The sequence below is a fragment of the Globicephala melas genome, chromosome 11 (assembly GCF_963455315.2).
Source record: "Globicephala melas chromosome 11, mGloMel1.2, whole genome shotgun sequence".
In the NCBI taxonomy this organism is placed as follows: domain Eukaryota; kingdom Metazoa; phylum Chordata; class Mammalia; order Artiodactyla; family Delphinidae; genus Globicephala; species Globicephala melas.
The window spans coordinates 102,536,355-102,558,837 of record NC_083324.2 but is presented as its reverse complement, the minus strand read 5'-3'; the positions used below and the strand labels follow the sequence as shown (position 1 = coordinate 102,558,837).

General features: G+C 48.4%; 1 protein-coding gene across 4 annotated transcripts in view; it reads left to right on the top strand.

The window, feature by feature from the left end:
* DUSP22 (dual specificity phosphatase 22) overlaps positions 1-22,483 on the top strand; it is a 47,065-nt gene that overhangs the window by 13,633 nt on the left and 10,949 nt on the right. For all 4 annotated transcript variants that reach the window (XM_070046779.1, XM_070046780.1, XM_030881579.2 and 1 more), the window contains exons 3-4: positions 2,818-2,900; positions 21,024-21,073. In XM_070046779.1, coding sequence (XP_069902880.1) covers positions 2,818-2,900; positions 21,024-21,073 — 133 coding nt within the window. The remainder of the gene's footprint in view (positions 1-2,817; positions 2,901-21,023; positions 21,074-22,483) is intronic.

Sequence of the window (22,483 nt, the reverse complement as noted above, 5' to 3'; positions counted from 1 at the left end):
GATGACTTCTCTGCATGATGTTCATTTCTTTTCCCCCTGGGCTCCGAGGGCAGCTAACCGGCCTCAAAGAGAATCCAGCACAGTGAGCTGACAGCTGCTAATTGCTGCTAGAACATGTTAAAAATAGTCCTGGAGTTCCTAAATTAGTAAGCTCTGTAGTTCTGAAAAAGCAGCAGTGCTTTGTGGCAGGTAGGGGAGTGGTGCTAGAATGCATGAACATCTTTATGGTTATTTAGTGAATTATTATTAACGCTTTCATGGGGAGAGGGGAATGTCTTTGTTTTTGAAAACAACAGAATTTAAGATAAATTCTTGGAAGTAGAATTGCTGGGTGAATATTTTTACAAATCAGAAATTGTAATAAATACCAACCAAATTCAATACTCCTGCCAACAGTTTCCATCACGCTCACAGATGGTGCCAGGCTGCTGCTTGCCAGACCTCGGTTTGAGCAGCAAAGGACTAAGTTCTCCAAAGATTTCGTGCTCGGGGAGAGCTTGTGCACGTGCATGTGGGCTAGCTGATGACCCCACGGCCGACCTTCCAGCTGCATTCACACCGTTACCACGGTGCCCATGGCTCTAGACAGCCATCCACCAATAACATGTAGTCCTGAAGAATAAATGTCATCATTCCAATAGTGTTGGCTGAGCACTCATGCACGTAAATGGGTGGACAGAGCCTGTGCTTATGGGAAAGAGTAATCCGAAGGTGGCGTATGCATGCGGACGGATGGCGCTGCAAGAGAGTAGAAAGGGGCGCAGAGCAGAAGGGGCACGCGCGTCCCCAGGAGTCACTTCTGTTTTCTCTGGGGCCCAACAGTCAGTTTTCTCATCTGTGGTATCAAGGGTGGTTGTATTCGAAAACAATTTTATCCCCACACCACCTTTTTTGTTGTTGTTTATCTTAACCTGTGTTACAAAAGCATATTTATGGGGTGATGAAAATACTCTAAAGTTAGATTGTGGTGATGGTTAAACAATTCTGAATATACTAAAACCCATTGCATTGTACGCTTTAAAAGGGCGAATTTTATGGTATGTGAATTATCTCCGTAACACGGTTTTTTAAAAAAGGAAAACACGTATATTTAAACAGTCTTTAAAATTCAAGTCCTGGGTGGAGTCAGAATCTGGAAGAGCCTGGCCTGGAGTGCCTTGCGGGGAGACCCCGCCCAGCTGCTCCGAACGCCTCGCTGCCCCGCCTTGTCTGGGCGCCAGCAGCTCCAGCTTGACCTTGTTTCACCGCTTGTCTAAAATGCACGTACTGGTGGGGACTGGAAAACCACACCTCGGTGAACACGTGGGGTCTGCCTGCCTGTGGGACCCTAAATAATTTGAGTTCCCGCCGAATTCAAAACTCACTGAAGCCCCGGCTTGGCGTAGCTGGCGGAGGGTCTGCCGGGCCGGGTCCTCTGTGATGGACGTGGAGGCGCTTGGGGTTGCTGCGGCAGTTAAGAGAGTTTTAAAGTAAAACCGACGTTTTAAAATTACTTTTAAAGATCATTCTCTTGACTCTAAAAATGTTACATGCTGATTGCAAAATGTTTAGAATGGTGTTTCTTAGTTTCTGCTTAATCACCAAGGCTTATTAGAAATGCAGATTCCCAGCCCTGCCATAGACCTTGAACTAAGTTGGAGCCCAGGAGTCTGCCTTTCTAAAAAAAACCCAGGTAATTCATAGGCATGTTAAACTTCTACAACCACCTGTGTTGAATACACACAAAAAAACTATAAAGAAAAAAAAATTAAAACACTTGTAATTCCACCTCTTCAAGATTATCACCGTTTGGGCTAATTTCTTAGAGCAGTTTTCCCCCACTGTGTGTGTTTGTCTTTATGTGTTTTAACAAATTGAGTTTATATTGTATTTGTAGTTTCGTACCTGCTCCCCCTCTCCCCCGCTAATACCGTATCCTGAGCATTTTCCCATGTCATTAATATTCTCCAGAAACATCATAATTAAACATTTGATCTTCAGTCCATTTTACCCTCTACCATTTTCAGAGGCTTGCCCCAGGCCAGAACAGGGGCAGAGGGGAAGCGGGCCTGCTTGGCTCTTGCTGGGCCCTGTTTTGTAGATTAGCAGAGGTTCCAACTTGAGGGGATTTATCCCAACTTTCTTCTACACGTATGATCACTGGAAGGGAATGTAATTTTGGTGTCTCCTTAGTGTCATATGCAGATAATTTAATAGCCAACTTATAACTTATGGACTATTTTGTTTGGAATTTCCAGAAAATGTTCCATTTTTAGTTTTGCCATAAAGTGAATGTAGATGTTATAAACCACAGTCTTATCTGCATCTGGAGCCATTCCCTGGTGTTTGACATTAGGGTTGATAAGTCTGGCAGATTCCTATATCTTATATAGTAAGTTGCTTTTTTGTATTTAATTTTAACTTAGATTACTAATCATTAAGAGGTAGTTAAAAAATATTTGAAACATCTTTCCTATTACATGTTTCACGTAAAATACTAACCTAAGGGTCTACAACTTAACAAGTGTCAACTACAAAGTGACTCCCTCTAAACAGTAACACTCATGATTATAAAGTTTATTAATCTAAATATATTTCAAGTTTTATATGACTACTTTTTAACAGAAGATGTGCCAATCAGAAATAAACTTAGTTATCTGCAGAATACCTAAAAGCAATAATCCTAGATTGCCTAAGTCTAGATTATTCTGGTCTAGTCAGTTATGAATTTTTAAGAGAGAAACATGCAAGTCATTTTGTGTTCTTTTGCCGGCTAAACTTAAGGAGTACTTCACTTGCAGAAAACATTAAAATGTCCTCCTCTTTCTTCTGTGACAGATGCCAGAGATGCAGAGCAGTTGAGCAAGAACCAGGTGACACACATTCTGTCTGTGCACGACAGCGCCAGGCCAGCACTGGAGGTGAGAGAACTGAGGTGCACGCGTGTCTGCACTGTGCTCCTGGGTCCAGGGGGCACTGACGAAGCAGCCATGTTCTCCGCAGCACTGCTGTGCCCCTGTGTCACCGGCCGGGTTAATCTCGCACTCAGGCCACGTCTGTGCCTGGTCCGTGGCGTGGCGGGAGGACGCCTTCTCTTCCTGATCGTCCTTCTGTTACGCTGCTAGCTACTTGGCTCTCTTGGCTGAATGCCAGAGGACAAGCTGATGCTGCGTTTCCCTTTGGACCTTAAGGACATTTAAAACCTGTTTTAGTTCCTTTCAAAATTATCTCCCGTTTTAGAATCCAGAAGAATTCGGGCTGCTCATTTCCTGATTTTTTCCATTTAAGCTCAATTGTTTGCTAGGAGATAAAGGCAATGGAGGGTAAATTGTCCCTGGAGATTTTCCGGGGCTTCTCTGCGCAGACTGTCAGTGCAGAAGCTGTTGTTGTGTTTTAGGTTTTAGAGTAAACAGGGTGTGTCTGCCTTCACACTAATTCCAAAAGCATCTTCAATTTTACCCTAATGGACGGTTTGAGCTGTTGGCTGGGAGCAAAATATATTTCTGTTTATTAGCCTTGACAGAGCCCAAACTACCTCTTTGTAGAAAATAACGCGAGTGTGGTTGTGATGTGTTTTTCTATTTTAGGGTTGGGTATTGGAGAGGGAGGTGTGGCTTGTTCTGAAAGAAATAATCCTAGTTCAATCAGTTTACACTTAAATTCATATTATGCGAGAGTAAGTAATATATTTTTATTTCAAATTTATCTATTTTACTTGTCCATTACAGCTGCCAGATTTCAGTCAGTTTCAAATAAATGAGGATATAGAGTAGTAAGTGATTCTACTGACATCACCATACAGAGGACGGTGGGATGTGAACAAACCTCTGTTCCTTTCTCCAGATTTTTGAGCTTGCACTTCCCTTTGTTGTTTAAGCTCATGGGTTTTGTTAAGGTGCTATAACTTGTGCTGCAGCGTGATTTTATTGGAAACAACAGCAACAAAACATCATTTTTCTGGAGCCTAACATTTCCCTAGAAAATAGCTACTCCATTTTTCATATATCAACAGTAGTTTATATTAAACATATAGCCAAGCTATGGCCTAGATGATAAGTTAAACGTAAACTGGTCATGGTTTACTTCCTCTTAAATCACAAGATGAGGCTTGAGGTTTCCTTTATTTTAATAAATTGCATAGATGTCCTCCCCACCCTCGCCCTCTAGGCTGCCTCGCACCCTTGTGCCCTGGTCGGCACAACACGTTGTCAGGTAGGAACACGGCCCCAGAATCCGTCCACACTGTGCCTTCCGTCAGATACCAGATCTTCAGGCTCACAGAACGTCCTCCTTGCGGGAGTTCTGTGAGCCTTGCTGCCCTGCCCGACACTGGAGGTGCTTCTCTGATGGACGAGATCAGGTTTGCTTATCCTCTGAACCCTGGGGTGATGTGGTCAGTGGAGGGAAACAGGTCCGAGCCTCCAGGTACCAGATCTACTGCCTTTTCCCCACGGGACTGCTCTTATTTGGCAACATCCTGTTTCAGCCTTTGGGTGCTTTTATTACCTCTCTCGATAGTGAGTACTTTCCTGTGATTTCATTTTATTAAGGGTTAGACCTTCGTTTTATAGCATGACATACTTTAACGTTGCCCCTCTTACTTTATTCATTTTTAACTTCACAAGTAATTCATGAATATATTCTTAGTTTAAAAATTAAAACGATAAATTCTCTGATTGCACAGGTGGGGAAAACTGAGGCGTCAAAAGTTATCTGATCGGGCGTGCTTGCCTTGAGTGGTTGGGGTCGAGGACGCTCTCCAGGGCCCCAGAAGCTCCGGACCTTTGTGTAGCCCTCTGCCTGATGCATGAAGGCAGTTGTCTCTCTTAAGTTTCAAACTCAGGTCCAGAAGCCATAATTTCACCCAGCCTGAGATGAGTCAGGGAAGTTACTTGTTTGCAGTCGGTAGGGAATTAATGGATAGATTTTATGTTTCAGCAGCTCCATGTTTTGCTGGCCCTGATCCTTGGATGGAAGTAGGGCAGGAATGAGGTGAGAGGGCAGGTGGTTTCAGGGCCCTGATAAAGGGTGGAGGGATAAGAGATAGGAGAGAAGGGAGCTGGCACCTCGTGCCCTTTCTGAGATCTTCAAAGCCATGCATGTTTATAGAACAGGCCCTAACCTTCTCTGGGCAGCCCTGGGCTGGGCTGGGCTGGGCTGGGCTGGAAGTGGGGAGGTAGTTACTATCCAAAATAGAAAGGTTTCAGTCCTGTCACATCCATGCGGGGGTTCTGTGAGCCTTGCTGCCCTGCACGGCACCGTAGGTGCTTCTCTGGTGGATGAGATCAGGTTTGCTTATCCTCTGAACGCTGTGGCAAGGTGGTCAGTGGAGGGAAAGCGGTCCAGGGCTCCAATTACTATCTTCTCTCCCAGGCCAGAGATTTTCCCAGAATGTTTCACTGCCTTGGTCCTCTTCTGGCACGACTGATGCTTCTGACTTTGCTAGCAGTACTAGTAGATATTGGCACATCAGCTTTGGAAAGGTTGTGCCATTAGTACCCCCACTGGCAGTGTATCAAAATACCTATTTCCCCAAACCATCACCAGCGCAGAGTTTCGCTCTTCTTTACTTTTAATTAGCAGTATTTTTGTTTTGTTTTATTTTCTGTGAATGCCTTCCTCACACCGTCGAGTCCCCTGTCCAGACAATTCTTCCATTTGAAGGCAGGGAGCGGATGGTTTACTCTTGAGCTCCTGCCGCAGGCAGGGCCCTGGGACGGGTGCTAGAGATAAAGTGATGCCAGTGTCTGCCATGGTGAAGCCCTCAGTGAAAAAACAAAATACACACGGTAACTCTTTTATACATGTTACTAATAATTACCATCAGGCTCAGGGCAGGAACCGCTCAGAGAACAAGGGTCCTCCTTTACCACGTCAGTCTGGAGGCATTTGCGGTGCTGGGCTTTTGGCTGGGCCTTCGGAGACAACTGGGGATTTAGAAAATTTGGTTGGTACCGGTCTGGCTGGTAGAGTACCAGGCTATGCCTTCTGGTGGGGCCCTGACTCCACGGAATCACATCGGTCCTGCTCATCCCCCATGGATCCTGGGGACCCAGCCTGGAGGATAGCAGTGTCCTGGTTCCTTTGTAGCATAACCAGACCTGGCGGCCTGCCCCCGTCACCTGCTAGCAGATGGCGGAGCCAGGGGAGAAATCATTGCCATGTAGATGAATTTCAAGTAGGAATTAAGCCGAAATCTGTAATCATGACATCTAAGGGGGAAAAATCCCTTCCTCCGATTCCACATTGAGGACTGGGTGGGGCAGTGGCCTGCGTTTGCTGAAAGTGTTTCTTTATTTGTGGGCTGTGTTTTCAGTGCCTACTGGTTGCTCCAGATTTGAGGGATGGTGAAAACTCCTGTCACAAAGACAGTGCTTTTTCAATCAGAAACCCCGTGTTGTTTGTAGGTGCTGAGGAAGTAATATTGAGCAATGAAAGGTTTCTCCCTTCCTCTGAAAAAAGAACCAGAAGTCTATCTTTCTGATGTAGAAATTTCAGAGTTTGTTTCATCTTTCATGTTGGGTATTTAACCAGAGCACCTGCAGGAAACAACTATTTTTCACTATTAACAAAAATGCTTTAAAAAGTATTCTCATTCCTTCTCTGGGCTAATAACAGAAACAATTTAATGTTTAAGTGATTTACATTTTAGGATTAAATAGAAAACAAATCATTTATATACATATATTCAAATCAGGGCGTTGCATGCATGATGCCACAAGGATTTTCTGAGCTTGAGTTCGGCTTGCGTATTCTTCCCATTTTAAGTTGTGACTTTCGTATTTTGAACCATTTAAGCGTTTGTTTCTGTTTTCAAGAATAGGATGTTTTCATAGGCCAGCATTTACTCCTGGTGATTCTGTTTTATATTTCCTTTAACACAAAAGACATCTTCTTGAGTTATCCAGACTCAGGATTTAATTTTGTTAGTTTTCTGTGTAGTTGACCACTTCTCCTGGTTCTGCCACTTACTGTTATTTATGTGTCTGTACATATAGGTGTGTATCTCCAAGAGATGCCCAGTCTGCTTGGACAGTGGTGCTGAGAGCCTGAGGGGCTCCTGTAGGGACCTCGTTCCCCTGCTGCATTTCTGTCTGGTGACCCACCCCGTTTCTCACCCTCAAAATTTTTGTTGGCTTCCTAAATGTAAAACAAGCCCGGTCCAAGGTGTGAAACGGCATTTGAAGTTTGAGAAACTGTGCTTCTGTGTCCACTTCTTTCTTCCACCCTTCTTTTGCCCACCCAAGTCCTACCCTCCCTCAGACCTTGGCCCAGCTCCTTTTCTGAGAAGGACACTCCCAGTGACCTCCAACCTCAGGAATTCTTCTCTTTTTCCTATAATACTTACAGTTTGCACTCTTCGTCGGGCCCTGAATTGTGAGTGCTCTGTGACAGACCCTGCAGGCCGTCAAATGGCCGTCTGACCTCCGTCTGATGGCCTAGCTCCTCAGCTGGCCTCAGGCCACTGCGGGCAGTGGATTTCTGCCGCGTTGGACTTCCTGGTCTCCCCAGCACTCGGCCTGGATCTGGTTCTGCAGACGCTGACACACTCAGAGCCGAGTGCATTTAAGCTCCACTCCCAAGTGAGAAGCCATGTCTTCGGTCGTTTGTGGCTGACTTCAGGGTGTGAAAGAAGAGCAGTGTCAAGAATGGTATATTGACCACCAGTGATCTGTGAGGCCAGAGGTCTGTTAATGCAGCGTCGCCTCACTGCCCTCCCCCCACTGTCAGGAAGCCTGGGCAGGCGCAGATGTTCTGCCATACACAGCTGGAGTGGCCTCCAGTTCAGAATTCCCTCTTGCTAAGTTCCTGCAACCACGTGACTCTTCTGTGACTCTCTGGCTGACCTCTCAGCGGTGCTTCATCTGCCTTTGGTCTGCGTTGGAAGCCTGGTCCTACAAGGAAAGCACAGTCTAAGACACGGACAGTGGACGACCAATTAAAAGAAGACTGGCCGCAGCCAGGGCAGCTCGAGGTTGGGAAGGTTGGCTGAGACATCCTCTCGGATCTCGGGAGCTTGTGGCCGGATCATGAAAGGCTGGGAGGACTTTCCAGGCACCGGGGCCGTGTTCTGACTCATCAGGGAGACCTTGGTTACCTTGTCCTCCTCTGGAGGCTTCGTAGGCAGACCCAGCTCTGCCTTTCTGCCTACCTGGTGACCATGTCAGCTCAGCTCTTAGGACTCTGAGGCCCCTCCTGTCCATGACCTTCAAGTCACAGGGGCTATTGGCCACATTTCCCCTGGCACGAGGAAGAGAATTGCTGAAAGCCACATGCCTTGTCCTGTACACACAGGTGTAGGCAGGGAGGTTCACTGCAGGTCTGTTTGTAATGCAAAAAATTGGAGCCAACCCACATAGCCGGCAGAAGGGTACCTGTCAGCGGTGATACACCTGTGTGAAAGAGACACTGCAGCAGTTCAAACAGAAGAGGAAGGCTTACATGTGTGCACTGGAAAAGGTTGATTGCTAAGCAAAAGAAGCAAGTTGTAGAATAATATACACAATATGATCCCCTTTGTGTAAAATTGCATATCAATAATGTATCCCTGTATGTACATAAATAAGTGTGTAAGTGTACAGATAGGAGCTTGCAAGGACCGTATCAGACTCCTGGGAATGGTAAAGAGCAGTAGGATAGGAGAAGAGGGTGGAGAGGGTGAGTTTCACTTTGTTCTCTATTTATTTTCCACAGTGGGAGTATCTTCATAGTATCATTTTGAAGGAAGAGAGGTAGGGAAGGAAGGTAAGCAGGTGGCCACACTTGGTGTCTGGAGTGGTGACAGGTAGATTGCACTTGGGTGTCCAGGCTTGGCTGGAATGGGTTCTGTGTTTGGTACCAATGTTTCCCATGGATTCACATGTGAACGTGTGGCCTCAGACACACTGCATGCTTGTCATCCTCCTGGGTCAGTGGATGCAAAGCATCTCGTTTAGTCATCTTAATCTTCAAAGGGAGAAGAAAGCCCATGACACACCTCTCAACTGTGCACATTTTATTTTCAATATCAGTTATGTTGTACTTCTACTTGAACGTTTCAGTTAAATGAGTTTATATCCTTTTTTAGGATTCACAGATCCCCTAGTGATACAGCTTGAAGCACTGGGCAGGGTTTCCTGGTCAGATTGGTCGGTGTGGATGAGTTCTGTTACTCTACTGGCATTACAGAAACCACCACACTATCATAATTGCTGATGAGGTCCAGGGCCTTTGAAAGCAAATCGTTGTTCGACCTGGGATCGTTCTCAGGCTGACAGTTGTTTCCATCTCTCCGGTGAAGTCTCTGAGTATCGGCGGCACCTCCTGGGCCAAAAGTTTGCAGCTTTCATGTGTTGAGGCAAATTTCTTTGAAGCCAACCCCAGACTTAAATAGAAATGACTCAAATAGAAATGATTATGGTAGGTATCGAAAACTGTCTAGTAATCGCTCTTTCTCGAATCCAGCCGTGTCTGAGTTCCCCGTGTGTGGGCCGTCAAGCGCGAAGAAGGCGGCTCCCCTGGCTGCTGGCCTTCTGTGACAAATGGAATTCTGAAGCCAGAATTCCAGCGCAGATGAGCCAGAGGGGCTGAAACTGCCGAGGCCTGCGTTGGTTCCAGGCAGGAAAGCAGTGCTTCTTGTCTGTGAGTGAAAGAGGTGTGTTAACTTCCCTTTGCCCAGCTCCCTGGAGCTCCTGGTGTGGGCGCGCTCTCTAGTTCTCACACTTACTGACCAGCCTCCACCACGTAACTGAAGACTTTTGCAAAACACTCTTCTTCCTAGACTTTTCCTCTCAGTCAGGTTCCAGTTTCTTGAGCATCTCCTGCTGAGCTTCCATCTCCTCTCTCTTCTGCAGACGCCCCTGTGCGATCACGTCCTGTGCATGGGCGCCAAGCGCTGCTTCTGGAGGGGACTCTCCTAGCTCAGACCCCTCCCAGAGTCCTCAACAGGGAGTATGCTAGTGGCAGGATCTGCCAGGATTTCCAAACCGAGGTCTCAGGAGAAGCATGTGACACGTGGTCTCTCCCCTCTGCTCCAGCTGGAATGGCAGTATGCACTGACACGCTGCGGCAGGATTGCCCGTAAGTGCTGGATGGTAGTTGGTCTGTTTATACAACGTCCTCATGCCCACGGACTGGGGGTTGGGGAAGACTTTGTGAAGAGGAGTGTTGAGGCAGCCTTGCAGGACTGGTATGTCCGCTTCAGTGGGGAGGTGTGTCTCACGTAGGACCAGCCCTTCCGGGCTGGTCAGGAAGGGGGAAATAAGGACACGTGTGGATGTCGTCTGGTTGCAGAGTGGAGAGGGTGGTCAGCGTGGGGGGTGAGGGGGGTGCCACGTTCAGTTCTCCTTTTGGCTAAATTGGGAGTTACTCCTTCAGATTCAGCAAATGTTAATTGAGCACCTACCTTGTAGCAGGGATTGGGGATAAAATGCAAAGAGGAGTACGCTGTGGCCCCACACTAAGAAGAGACAGGCAAGAAATCCTTAAACGGTGCGGAGCTGCGAGTGCACGTCAGAGCTGAGGGGCCCGGGGCACCGTCCCCGCTGGGTCAGCCAGGCCTCGCCACAGAGCGGGCAGTGTGGACTGACCCTCCAGGATAGGGGGGTCTGCTGGGGAGCGGGGGATGGATGCTGGGTGAGGGCGTGTGTGCAGGGCACCGGGTGTGCAGAGCACAGGGCTCAGCGGGGCAGGAGCGCCAGGAGCCAGGCTGGAGGGGCAGAGGTGCCGGGAAGATTAGGAAAGGTTTATTCGTCAAGCCGAGGAGTCTGAGCTTCGTCTTGTGTGAAGCAGAGACTCAGCAAAGACTTAGGAACAAAGTCAGGTGACTCCTTCACATTTCCTTTCCAAGATTCTGACTAGGGGATGGGATGGAGGGAGGGAGACAGATACCAAGGAAACTGCTGGGAAGCTCTCACGGTAATCCTGGTCAGAAACCGTGAGGCCTGAACTGGGACGCCAGGAAGTAGAGGAGTCATCTGCACAAAGAGACACAGCAAGGTTAGAAATCAAAGGATGGGAAACGGGTCTCCAGCAAACATGAACCAAAAGAAAGGTGGCATAGTAATAGTCTTATCAGACAAAATAGAATTCTTGTGGGCACCTTATAAAACCCTAAGCAGATTTGCCATTTTCAGGTGCTCCTGTAATTCACTGCCAGGTGGGCACTGCCAGTGGGCCCTGTGCCTGCCACACCTGCGAGGGAAGTGGCCCAACCTGACTCCAGGAGCCGGGGCTGAAGCAACGGTGCCAGCTGGTGCCGTCGCCTTGCTGCAGCCGAGGCCCTGCCCCCCCCCCCGTGCTCTGGCTCCTGGGATGTTGCGGGAGTTTGTGTGTGTGCCGGGGCAGAGACTGGCAGAGGCCCCGGGTCTGGAGTGAGAAATTGTCTCTCTCCTCTCAGCTATCACCACGAGAGGAGCACAGGTGTGGTTCCAACATCGGTGACTGAGCAGGGCGTCTGCAGCCGCTCTGCTCTCTCTTCTAAGGGAAAATCACTGAATCCGCGGTGAGGGCGGAGGCTGGCTGACGGAGAGGACACGGGTGCGTCTGCATTCGGGGTGGGATGCCCCTCCTCTTGAGGGCCAGCTGTGGACAGGCTTGGTGGCTTCCCAGACTTTGTCCCAACTAAAGGAGCGTCATCCACAGAACTACTGCCAGAGCCAGAGAAAGGAGAGGCCACCCCGCGTTGTCCCAGTGGCTGCAGAGGGACGCCGCCGTGACTTGTGCGATCACCTGAGGCGTCTCAGACAACAGAGTGGAGCCTGGGCTTCGGCTTGAGCGCTCCAGGCCTGGAAACTCTTCCTAACCAGAGTAGTTCAGAGGTCGTTGCCGACTGTACTGGCCTTCAGAGTCCTCAGGGCCTAGCGATGGTGGAGCTGGTCCGACCTGAACTTGCCTGTGTAACCAGACCAGCCCCACGGAATCCAAGTGCAAGACACTCCCAGATCCCCAGATCAACCCGAAGGGACTGCATTCAAACGGCCTTGTAGACACCCCGACGCACGAAGAACGATCTTCCCAAGTGTTTGCCTTTCTCCCACGCCCCCCCCCCCCCCCCCGTGTTCCTGTAACCTGACACTTCCCCACTTTTCCGCTGGAACCCTCTCCTGCTGCCACCCCTGCACTTGCAGTGGCGTCAAGACCAGTGGTTTCAACCAGTTGTCTTGACGTCCTGCCCACCCCCATGAAGGACCTCTGGCCTCCCCACACAGTTCTCCCCTCTGTGCCCGCTGCGAGAGGATGCAGCTGTCAAAATAAAAATGGCCCGTCGGCTTGCTTTCAGCGGCAGCGTCTGGGAGGGAGGCCGGGCTTGGTGAAGCGTTGCCCTTCAAGGAAGGCCTGGGGCACTGAGCAGAGCGGAGTCAGTCTTAGAGCAGAGCAGGGAAGGCGCCCCTCCCCTGTAGTGCTGGAGGTTGGACCCCCACACTGGTATGTCGGCGACCCGCGCGCCGGGGAGATCCAGTGCAATCTGACCGTCCACACGTACCTGCCTTGGAGAGCGCGCCCTTCCTCACGCCCAGGAAAAGCAGGAGTCATGGACTCACGCGCTGGCCTTTACCGCATCCCACCTGTGCGTGTCCGTACCCTGACCCCACCCACGCAGGACTGGCTATCTCGCAGGGCAGTGCCCTGCTCTGGGTCAGTGTTTGCTTCATTCTCGAAACACCATTTCTGGGGTCTGACCCCACCTGGAGGATGTGACGTTAGGCCCGAGGGACCTTGAATGCTGCTTAGAAAAAGCTCCTCAAGTGCCGAGGATTGTGCCCCAGTGGAATCTGCGGCGTTGGCCACTCGCCTGTAGGGAGGTCTCGTCCCATTGGGAGGGAGGGAGTCTGGACTCATTTGCTTGGCAACCCGCAAGAGGGACCACAGACAACATTCCAAACGCTGAGCTCCTTGCGGAGGAGGGGCTGGGCACCCTCCTGCACAGAGGCGAGGCCAGCCGGCAGTGCACCCACGCATGAGCCCGGCCCTCCAAAGCCCCGGGCGACACCTCTGCAGCCTGGTCTGTGCTGGTGACAACACACGCCTTGTTTCTTTGTTAGCACCTCCAGCCGCTCAGTGCTTCACAGGTGGAATCAAATCTCCTTTTCTAGAAAAGTCCTGTGTTGGAGAGAAATTCCTCTGTGCCTCTCTCCAGAGTGAGGAAGAGAGCCAGGCACAAGTGATGGTTTAGAATCAGGCAATCCCAAGGCCTGAGCCCCCGAGGCCTGATCCTCATATCCCGTGTGTGGAAGAGGAATGCGACGTGTGATTTACCTAATGAGCTCCAGGTTGTCACGGTGACCTCGGAGGCGTCACTGTCCGACCAGGGCTCAGCACACCTTCTGTCAAGGGCCAGATGATGAATATGTTTGGCTCTAGGACCCTGAGGTTTCCAGGCAGCACTCTGCCGCCCCCTCCCACCCGTGTCCTGAGAGAAGCTGCAGGCCACACGCAGATGAACAGGCGGGCTGTGTCCGGACACACACGGGCCTGTTTGTCACCTCTGGACTTGGTGGCCAGGTGGCAGGGAGTGTAGCTGGGGTGCACCTCAGGGACTGAGCCAGCGGTTTCCAGGGGCCTGTGTTGGGAATGAAACTTGGGGCCACTGAGTCCCCAGTTTAATGCACTCCTGGAAATTTCTGAGCATCTGGCCAGCCTCCACCTTAGTAATAGTTTTTCATTGTTAGTGAGATGGGCCCAGCATCCTGCTGAGATTTAAAGCTCATAGGACCCTGCAGATGGAGACAGCGCCCTTTAACACGGCTTGGCCTGCCTGCCTGCCCTGGGCGGTGCTTCCTGCCAACTCTAGGGACCTCTGGCCCCCCTGGACACGGGACTCTCAGGGCACATTGGAATTTAATATTCTAAAGGTGGATCTCCCTTCCTTCACTTAGTGACCATGTATTGATGATCTCTGGAGAGAGAGGTGCCTAGGGTGCTGCAAGAAAGATGAGTGAGATGGGACCCAGGCATTGAAGGAAACTGGGGTCTAAGGGAGATACCCTCAAGTCAATTACCGTCCTCTGTGCTGGGGCCCCGGCACCCTTGGGGTCTAAAGGAGAGACTGACCCTCAAATCAGTTACTGTCCTTTGTGCTGGGGCCCCGGCACCCTGTGCGGCCCATTGGGTGCTGGGTGGCAGTTAGAGAAATCGCTGGAGTCAGCCTGGGACGGGGGTGCTTTCTGAGGAAGTGCCCCCCAGGACTCCTGAGGGAGAGAAGGACCCACAGGAGCCTGGGGAGGGGGAAGCAGGAAAGTGCAGGATGCCTGGGGGTCTCAGGCAGCAGGTGCCTGGGCTTGGTGAGCTGGAGGAAGGGGGTCGTAACAGAGCCACAGAGCTTGGGAGGGGGTCGTTTTACTTTGCAGACGGGGTGTTTCACCAGCCGAGACACACGATCAGATAAAAATCCACCTTTGTGTCTTTTACAGGCAAACTTGGTCCACTGCTGATCACTCCTGAGGAGTGTTTCATTCACGGTGACTTTCAACGTGGTCGTGTAGCATTAACACCCGTTAGGTTACACCGTAGAATTGCTCGATTTGGAGAGATTTTGCCGAAACTGCCCTGTTTTCACGAGTCACATCGGGCGCACCAGCAGGTCCTCAGACAGAACCCAGGTCGCGGAAGAGGGTTAGGTGGTTAGGCTGGCGTGACCTCCCCATCGCCCGCCCTCGCAGCCTGAGGGACTCCAGCGGACTGTGCCCGTGTTAGCAAAAGGAGTTAGAGCAAAAATAAGCCTTTGGGTTCTCCACCTGTTGACCTGACGAGTCAAATGTATGTCGTTTTTTGACTAACCTGAAAGAAGCCAGCAGGTGCTGGAGGGTTCTCATTTGCATTTTTTCTCACAAAATCAAACTGAGGGCTAAATCTTGTCTCTCCACTCTGACCTTCCCACCCCTCCCCTCCCCACCAAGCACCACAGAGTTCTTGGAAGTTGTTATTTGTGGTGGTGTTTCCTAAATTTAGCTGATGCAGGAAGAATCAGTGGCAAGTGGGGACGTTAAGAAAATGCATCTTCGGTTTAGAACCTGGATTTAAGACCTGTATCATGTGGCACAGCTAAGGGGCCGCAGTTAGCTTCTGGGGTGATTTTCTACAGTAGTTTCTTTGAGATTTTTGCTGCGGTATAAACAACCAAACAAGAGAGATGGCGGAGCCTCACCCTCGGGACCTTCCCTGTCTGGTGTTTTGTGCTGATTTCCAGCTCTTAGTCCGCAGACGCACATCGGGTTTTCCAGATGTAACCTCTTTATGGATATAACTTTGTACTGTACTTTTTCCTTTTAAAATGTTATTGGCTGGGTGAAAATTCTTACATCAAGGAGAAATACTAATCAAAGTGTATGTGCCAGGAGCTGGGCTTGGCTTCCACGTACATGAGCGATTTGGGCATCTTCCTGGGCTTTCTCTGCACTGAGCCTCTGCCAGGAGGGGCCCTGGAAACAGACAGTGAGGCTGTCAAACCTGGTATGTTTGTCCAAAAGCAATTCCAAGTCAGCAGTTTCCATCTGTTGGGTATGTGACCTTTAAGAGTGTGGCCAGACTAACTTTTTCAGAGTTTACCTACCTTTAGGTTTATATAAAAGTGCAGAAGTTGTCAAATTCATAGTGACAGAAAGTAGAAGGCTCGCAGGGGCTGGGGAGGGAGCTAGTGTTTAATGGGGACCGAGTTTCCATTTGGGAGGATGACAGGGTTCTGAAGATGGGCGGCAGGGATGTGAATGTGAATGCATTAATGCCTGTGAGCTGTGTACTTCTTAAAATGGTTAAAATGGTGAATTCTATGGTATGTGTGTTTTACCACACCAGAAAAGTGGAGAGAGCGATTGTCTCAAGTGAGAAAGACTTTTTAAAAATTAGTATATAAGCTGTGGTCCTGCTTCTGATCAGGTGTGAGACAGTTCAAATTGAATTCTTTTTTTATTTAACACTGTATTTCCAGTCCTATTTATTTATTTATTTTTTATTTTTGGCTGCGTTGGGTCTTCATTGCTTTGCGCAGGCTTTCTGTAGTTGTGGTGAGCAGGGGCTACTCTTCGTTGCCGTGCACGGGCTTCTCATTGCAGTGGCTTCTCTTGTTGCGGAGAACAGGCTCTAGGTGCACGGGCTTCAGTGGTTGCAGCACATGGGCTCAGTAGTTGCAGCGCGTGGGCTCTAGGGTGCGGGGGCTCAGCAGTTGTGGCGCACGGGCTTAGTTGCTCTGCGGCATGTGGGATCTTCCCAGAACAGGGCTCGAACCCATGTCCCCTGCATTGGCAGGTGGATTCTTAACCACTGCGCCACCAGGGAAGTCGCCACATTTAATTCTCTTTAATTTTATGTTTCTTTTCTGGACTCAGAGTTTTTTGGGAATGTGGTGAAACTAGCTTTTCATGGGGTCTTCAGCTTACTTTCTCAAGCCGTGCAGTACAGCCCCCAAACATGCTGGTCAAAGGAAAAACGCAGTCTCTTCAGGGGTCCTCCCATGCACACCCAAGTTGCTGCTGGCACTGAACGGGATAAATGAGAAACCAAGATTTCTGATTATGTCGTTTCTGCCTGGATTTCCCGACTCTGGCCCCTTAAGTGAGCCCCTGCTTCTCCTACTGATGTTTCCTCTTAGGTTGTAAATAGGCAGGAAGGAGTTATTTTCTGTAACTGGTCTCCATTAGCGTCCTGGGAGAGAGAAGACAGCTCTGAAGGGCTTGGCCTTTCCTTTGAAAAGTAGAATGTCAGCTAGGTTCTTCAGAAGACTCTTACTTACGATGTTTCAGAAAGAAAAGAACAGTGAATTTTAGAAATTGTACTTGAAACAAGCGAGAGTTTGATTCCTTCACTAGTCCTGAAATCAGAACCTTGGCCCTGCTTTTCAAGTACTTGCCTACGTATCGTTTTAAGTGTAATCTTTAGTTTCAGACCCAAAGAAAGGCAAAAACCTTACTCTTGGTGGTTACTATGCTTGTTGAAACAGAAAACTGAAAATTATTAGAACTTTTGAGAATACGGACTTAGAAAGCTTTAACCTTTTGTTCAAGAAGAGCCTCTGGAATTTCTCAACTTTCTTTTCAGTCGAGTGATGACTGCCGCTTCTTTGAAAACCTAACAAAAACAAAAACTTCATCCAAAAAGCGCTCCTTGGCAAATCCCACCTAACTCTTACTTCTTTTCTGTATTTTCCTAATTTTTTTCCTACGCTGTGTCGCATTAGTGTGACATTATGTCATTCAGAAGGTCATGTAGTCCAAAGAAATTGGCTGCTCTTTCTTTGTCCCTCGTAGAAACCATGGCCGTCTTAACTGAGCTTCTTTTTGTACTTCAGTGGGCACTCCTGGGCCAGCTCTCTAAGGTGAGAGTCTGTAACTCGACATTTATTAGCTCCATAAAAGTTTAATGTCAATTAGCTTTCCAACAATCACTTCTTTGAAGATCATGGAAATACTGAATTTTTACTTATTTAGTAAGAATTTTGTTTCAAAGAAGGTAACTGATTTTAGGGGTTTTAAAAAATACCAGCGGCAAATACGAAGGAGGAGATACCCCAGCAAGCGCTGTAATAAAAGGGAGACCATGGCTGCTGTTTTTATTGCTTATGAAGTTTTCAGATTGCTCTAGAATTTTGTCCTATAATAAGACGTTCTGTATTTTTTTGCTAAACTTTCCGTAACTTAGCTAAACATCTGTCTCTCTGAACTCCAGCACTACAGAAAGGTCCTTTGTTTAGGTCCAGGTAGATGAAAAATTGTGTTCCACATCATATTAAAACATTTGCTGAGCCCAGTTCTTTCATAATTTTAAGTCTGTCCGGCTTTCTCATTAGCGTTGCGGTCCTTCACGCTGCCAGCACTCTTGCTGCTTTCTGAATTAGTAATTAACTGAATTGTACACATGTGCAGGCATCTGAAGCCTTCTTTCAGGCACCTTATGTTCTGCAGTCTGTGGCCTCCAAGAAAGATACTTTTTGTGCTTTGTTAATGACTAAGCCAGGATAAGTAGACGTTCTTGGGTGGTGAGCAACTGAACCTTTTCGACAGTTTTGACTCCTTTCTTCACTGTATTTGCATAGTTTGTTCCCTTCTTATTGTAGATCACGGTGAGCTGCTTCTTAGCTGTGTCCCGCTGGAGCGTGTGTGTGCGCGTGCCCCCAGCATGGCGTGCCTCTTGTTTCTGTGGTCACCAGAATAAGGCCTGGGCACGTCACAATATTTTTCTCCCCTTGTACTATTCTTACGATGTGATCTTCATGTTAACTGATTTTCACCTCGTTCTTATCATCCAGCAGACGTTTAGTAAGTGCCTGTGGTGTGCCAGGCATCATTCCAGGGAAGGTTCTTACTGCCGTTATTGTGTCTTTGAGAGAACATGATCTTATATTGTATATTTTCAGCGTCCTTCCTTTGCAGTAGGGGATCCCCAAACTTGTGGCCAGGAGACCCTTTGTTCCTCCTTAAATGCGTCACAGATGGGAAGCCATCATTGCCACGTGCCCGTCCCAGCTAGTGAGGCTGAGGGGACCGACATGGCCGAAAGGTGCTTCCTCACCCTCGGCAGGCACGGAGTGGGGACACCCCTTGCCACCTTCTCCCGGCTTGCTCCTGCTGTGTGGGGCTGGCCTCTTTCCCTTCGTACGTCAGGCACCACAGAGGGGAACGAGACCCCGTCCAGAGACCCCTGAAGCAGCAGAGCACCCCCCCCGACACCATGCTGGCGTTGATGGCGGACGCTCTCTATAAGCTGAGAGCCACTTACCGTCCCCTCCTCTCTTCCTTCTCTCCTTTTTTTCTCTCCTCCCGACATATGGGCTGGGCCGGCTCTGGATTCTGCAGGATTAAGGGGCTGTCGGTCGGAAAGTGCGGCAGGTGCTTTCCTCCCACATTAGAGGGACCCGCCTCAGCATCGCTGACTAGCAGCTTGCTCAGACCGACAGTCGCGGGAGAAGGGAAAGTGGAACGCTGAGAACCCTTCCCGTCCCTCTGGAAGGGTTGGTCTGAAGGAACTTGGGGGAAGTGTGTGGGAGGGAAGCATTTCGCAAGCTTCTGGGCCTGATCCAGCCGACTCTCACTTCAGAGTAAAAGGAAAAAAGTAAATGAGTCATTTCAATGGCGGATCACAAGATGATCAGTGTGTGTCTACACCAGCAAGCCTGTTGGCCTCCATGAGGGGAGGCGTGAAATGACTCTTTTTAACAGTGTCGTTTCCTTTTCCATTTTCTTTCCCTTCATATCAGGGCTGTCAAACCTCTCTGGGTTTGGAGCTGCTTAGAACTTCAGGCAGCCGCTTCACTGTTTCCGACAGAGCACGATGCCCAGAGTCCAGGGGACGGGGACGGAAGGAGACAGTGAGGTGACGAAGCGAAGCTTGAGTGAGGGACAGCCTGCTGCTTCACGTTCTTCTCCCAGCAGCTAACCCGTGGCGTGTTAGCACGTTTGGCCACGTGTGGAGTGTTCCGCTGTGGTTAAGTAGCAGTAAAACTCGTCTTCTTGGAGATCCACGGGAGCCTTTGTTAGAAGATGTCGTGACTGACTCAAAACTGAAAAATATATATACATATACGTGTATGTGTGTGTGAAATAAGCAGGAGAAACGATTTTTCTGACCTCTCATAATGGTGGGGGACAGGAAGGGGAGTTGTGTCACTCAGATCTCAGTTGCAGACAACAGATTCCACTCTGAGGCACGTCAGCAGAAAGGGGCTTGTTAAGAGAGAGCCGAGGGCTATGATCTCCTCCGAAGAGCTGGAGAGACAGGCTGCCAACTGCAGCTCGAGGAACAATACCCAGTGCACAGCATACAACTGCCCACTGTGACCTGCTGCCACGTCCGCCCAGCACTTCCCGCCTCAGCCGCCACCTGCACCTGTTGAGCAGGTGCTCTTTACCCATCTGACACTTCCCGTGTCCTGTTTCCAAATCTGCCTCAAGTAGGTGTGTCAGATGATGCAACCAGGTCCCGAGTCTGCACCCTAACAGCAAAGGAGGTTGAGAAACATAGTTTCTATAGCTTCTGTGTTGGAAAGTGGGATCCACAACGTGGAGGAGGACCACATGTTCCTCACAAGACTGCACTAGCAAGTGCAACACAGAAATTCCTAATGATACGAGTTGAGTGTAAAATTTTAATGATCAGCTGCAAAAAAATTGCAAATAATTCTAGAAATAATAATTTTATGCCTTCAAGTGCTAAGGGACGTGTGGTGTCTGCACCATGATTCCACACATTTCTCCTTCTAGTTTCTGAAAATGTGTTCCCCGTTAATTATCTATGACCTGGTGGCTAGATTCTGTTAGATTAGGCCATCAAGAGAGAAAGGTTTAAAAGTGGTTTATTTAAGTCTTCATGAAGCCATTTTCCTTCGCAAAGTTTGCTGAGATTTCTAGACTTTGTTTTTTTACTTGGCGTTGAAGACCTTTTGAAATATACTTTAAATCCCTCCAAAGAAGAGGCAACCAGGCTTTTAATAAAACTCAAAGTTGGCATGATTTTTTATAGTGTGAATTTACATAAACATTTTTATAGATTTTTATAGTGAACAATGTGAAGTTCATTTTTTTTCAAATTGGGTCATTCTTTTAAAAAAATATTAGTTTGGTATGTAACCTTTTACTCTTCTGAAAAGCAAGCAAAATAAATCAAATTGTTTCGAGTGTGTGAAGCTCCTACCATTGCATCAGTGAAACTGTAACTCTCCTCCTCCTAAGACTGTCGTATAACATGTCATCATGATAAGGTTTTTACTATCAGTGCTTCCTTTTTGGCCATTCAGGATCTTAAGTGAAATAGATTTAAAGAGTAGAGTATTTGAACAAGCATCAGAGATGACAGTTTTGAAACTTGTAGACACTTCCTGGGAAGGACTCAGTCATCTCGCTTCTTTGATAAACCCTGTCTAACCTACAAACGAGAGCATGAATATTTGTGTGCACGGTCATAGAAAATGACCAGGAACTTAACTAAGAGTTTTCCTCCAGTTCCTTGGCAATAGAAGATGAGTGAAAAACTTCTCCTTTTTACTTTTTATTTTTTGACCTGAGTAAATAGTTCCTTTAAATACTTTTCTCCACAGAGTATCATCTTTTTATCTTATTTTATTTTTTATCATTCCACAGGGGGTTAAATACCTGTGCATTCCAGCAGCGGATTCACCATCTCAAAACCTGTAAGTTTTTTTCTGTGTTATTTGGACATATTAAAGATAAAGGACTTAAAGCCATCAGAGCAGAGGGACCTCGATGCACAGCTGCCGCCCGGCCGCGATGGGGGAGGGCCAGGAGGTCAGCGCTGCTGGTTTGCCGGTCCTTCCCCTGTGCAGCTCTGACAGTGGGGTGTGTATGAAGAGCCTAATTTTGTACAGGGTGCCTCAAACCAAACCTTTAGCGTGTTCACCCTTTCCCTGGAAGCTGTTACACTTTGTCCAACAGAAACATAATACGAGCCACAGACACAAGCCACACACATGATTTTAGATATTCTAGGGGCCACATTAAAAAGTAGAAAAGAGACAGGTGACAATAATTTTAATAATACGTTTTATTTAACCCAACATACCCAAAATACTATCAACTCAACATGCGCTCAGCATTTTAAAAATGAGATATTTTATATCCTTTCATTCATACAAAGTCTTCAAAACCTGGTGCGCTTTTTATACTTATATCACATTCCATTCGGACCAGCTCCGTCTCAAGTGCCTAGCAGCCTCACGTGGCCAGTGGCCACCTGAGGGACAGCATCCTTGGAAAGCTGGTCTGAGTTGAGAGACCACGTTTTTCTGGTTAGGAAAGTCCTGCCCTCTCTTCCCCACAGCTGAATACATCTCCGGTGCCGCTTTAGCTCTGTGTGTCCCTCCAAAGAGAGATTCATAGTCGCTCTCCTTTCCAGATTCCCCACAGTCATACGAGACCTGTGGGACAGGGGTTGCAGACCAACGAGGTTACAGCTGTGACACCACACTCCTCGGTGTCTGGAGGTGATGTGGACTAGATGAAAGTTCTCCTGAGCCTGGATTTGAACCAGGCAGGCTGAGAGCCACAGGAGTCGAGGACGTGGCTGTTCAGTACGTCCAGCAACCCAGCCTCTGCCTCAGACTCACCTTTGCTGCCTGTTCTAGGGCAGACACAACAACCCTTCCAGAATGACACGTTGCTGCATTTCATCAGGGAAGAGGCTGTGGTGTTGGAGACTTTGGGAGTCCATGGGCTTGTCAGGATTGAGAACCTTCATGGTTCTCAAGCTTTATCGCCTGCAAGGCCTACATATCAGAAGTACAGACCATACAACTTTACCACTCTGAAGGTTGTCCAATACTGAGTGTTAGCCAACCTTGGTTTTTCACTGCTGGAGAGCAGAGAAATCACAGGTTATGCAATAATTTTGTGAGGTCTACCTGTTTGGAAAAACGGGAGGCTATAGTCAGATGGACTGATGGGGGAAAGAGTAAAGGTGAGGGCAGGGGCAGGAGGTGTAGAGTCAGACCAGGAAGGGGCAGGGGAGGCTGGATGCAGGGCCAAAACCTCCTACCCAAAGCCTGTGTTTCCACAACAGCTCTCCGTGTTTCACAGAAAAGGTC